The 722-nt window shown below is 40.7% G+C and overlaps 1 protein-coding gene across 1 annotated transcript in view; it reads left to right on the top strand.

The window, feature by feature from the left end:
• The window catches only part of LOC119776106, a 4175-nt gene extending 3787 nt beyond the window's left edge, over nucleotides 1-388 (top strand). The window contains exon 3 of the mRNA XM_038274345.1: nucleotides 242-388. Coding sequence (XP_038130273.1) covers nucleotides 242-367 — 126 coding nt within the window. The 3' untranslated portion in view covers nucleotides 368-388. The remainder of the gene's footprint in view (nucleotides 1-241) is intronic.
• Nucleotides 389-722: the final 334 nt, after the last annotated feature.

The raw sequence follows: 722 nt of genomic DNA on the forward strand, positions 1-722 counted from the left end.
GTAAAGTACAGATACATAATAATGTATCTAAGTACAGTAAAGAAGTAAATCCCACCAATGTTTGACACTCTGCCCCATAGTTGCTGGTACTGTTCTCTGACCTCACAGTCTGTTTAGAGCTGATTTAGGTTCGGTCCTCTGTTAGAACATCTTGGGTTCTGGGTTTGGTACCTGTTCCTTCCACTGCCCGTTGAAATGTGTATTTGCAGAATGTGTGAAGGATTGCTTTGTTTTGTTGCAGATGAACGTGGCTCTGATTCATGACCGTCTGCACATTAAATCGTTCTGGGAGAACCGGATCAGCTCTGATATTCAGCACGCTGAGAGCGAGGAACAGAGGATGAACAAGAGCGCCCTGAAGAAGTAAGACCTCCCTGTTGCTCTATCACCGCACAGCAGCTAAAGACTCAATCAGATCCTCATCAGAACTAAAGAATCTAGATGGTCCTTACCTGAACATGACCTCTGACCTCTCCACTCCTTGTTCAGATGGACAGACGCTCTGGTTTGCGACAAGAGAACAGTCAGAAAAATCGCATGATTAATTGTTTTAGTTTGTAAGATCTGTATGTCAAGATACATTATAAGGGTTAAGATTTGTATTTGTTGCTGTGAGTACATGCATACAAATTATAACAACAGGTTTTAGTTTAGAAGTTATAACAGCAAATGACTAAGTTACAGCTCTGAAAAACTACAAGTACATTCAAAAATTAACAAGT

The sequence above is a fragment of the Cyprinodon tularosa genome, unplaced genomic scaffold (genome assembly GCF_016077235.1).
Source record: "Cyprinodon tularosa strain WSP-4 unplaced genomic scaffold, ASM1607723v1 ctg909, whole genome shotgun sequence".
Classification (NCBI taxonomy): domain Eukaryota; kingdom Metazoa; phylum Chordata; class Actinopteri; order Cyprinodontiformes; family Cyprinodontidae; genus Cyprinodon; species Cyprinodon tularosa.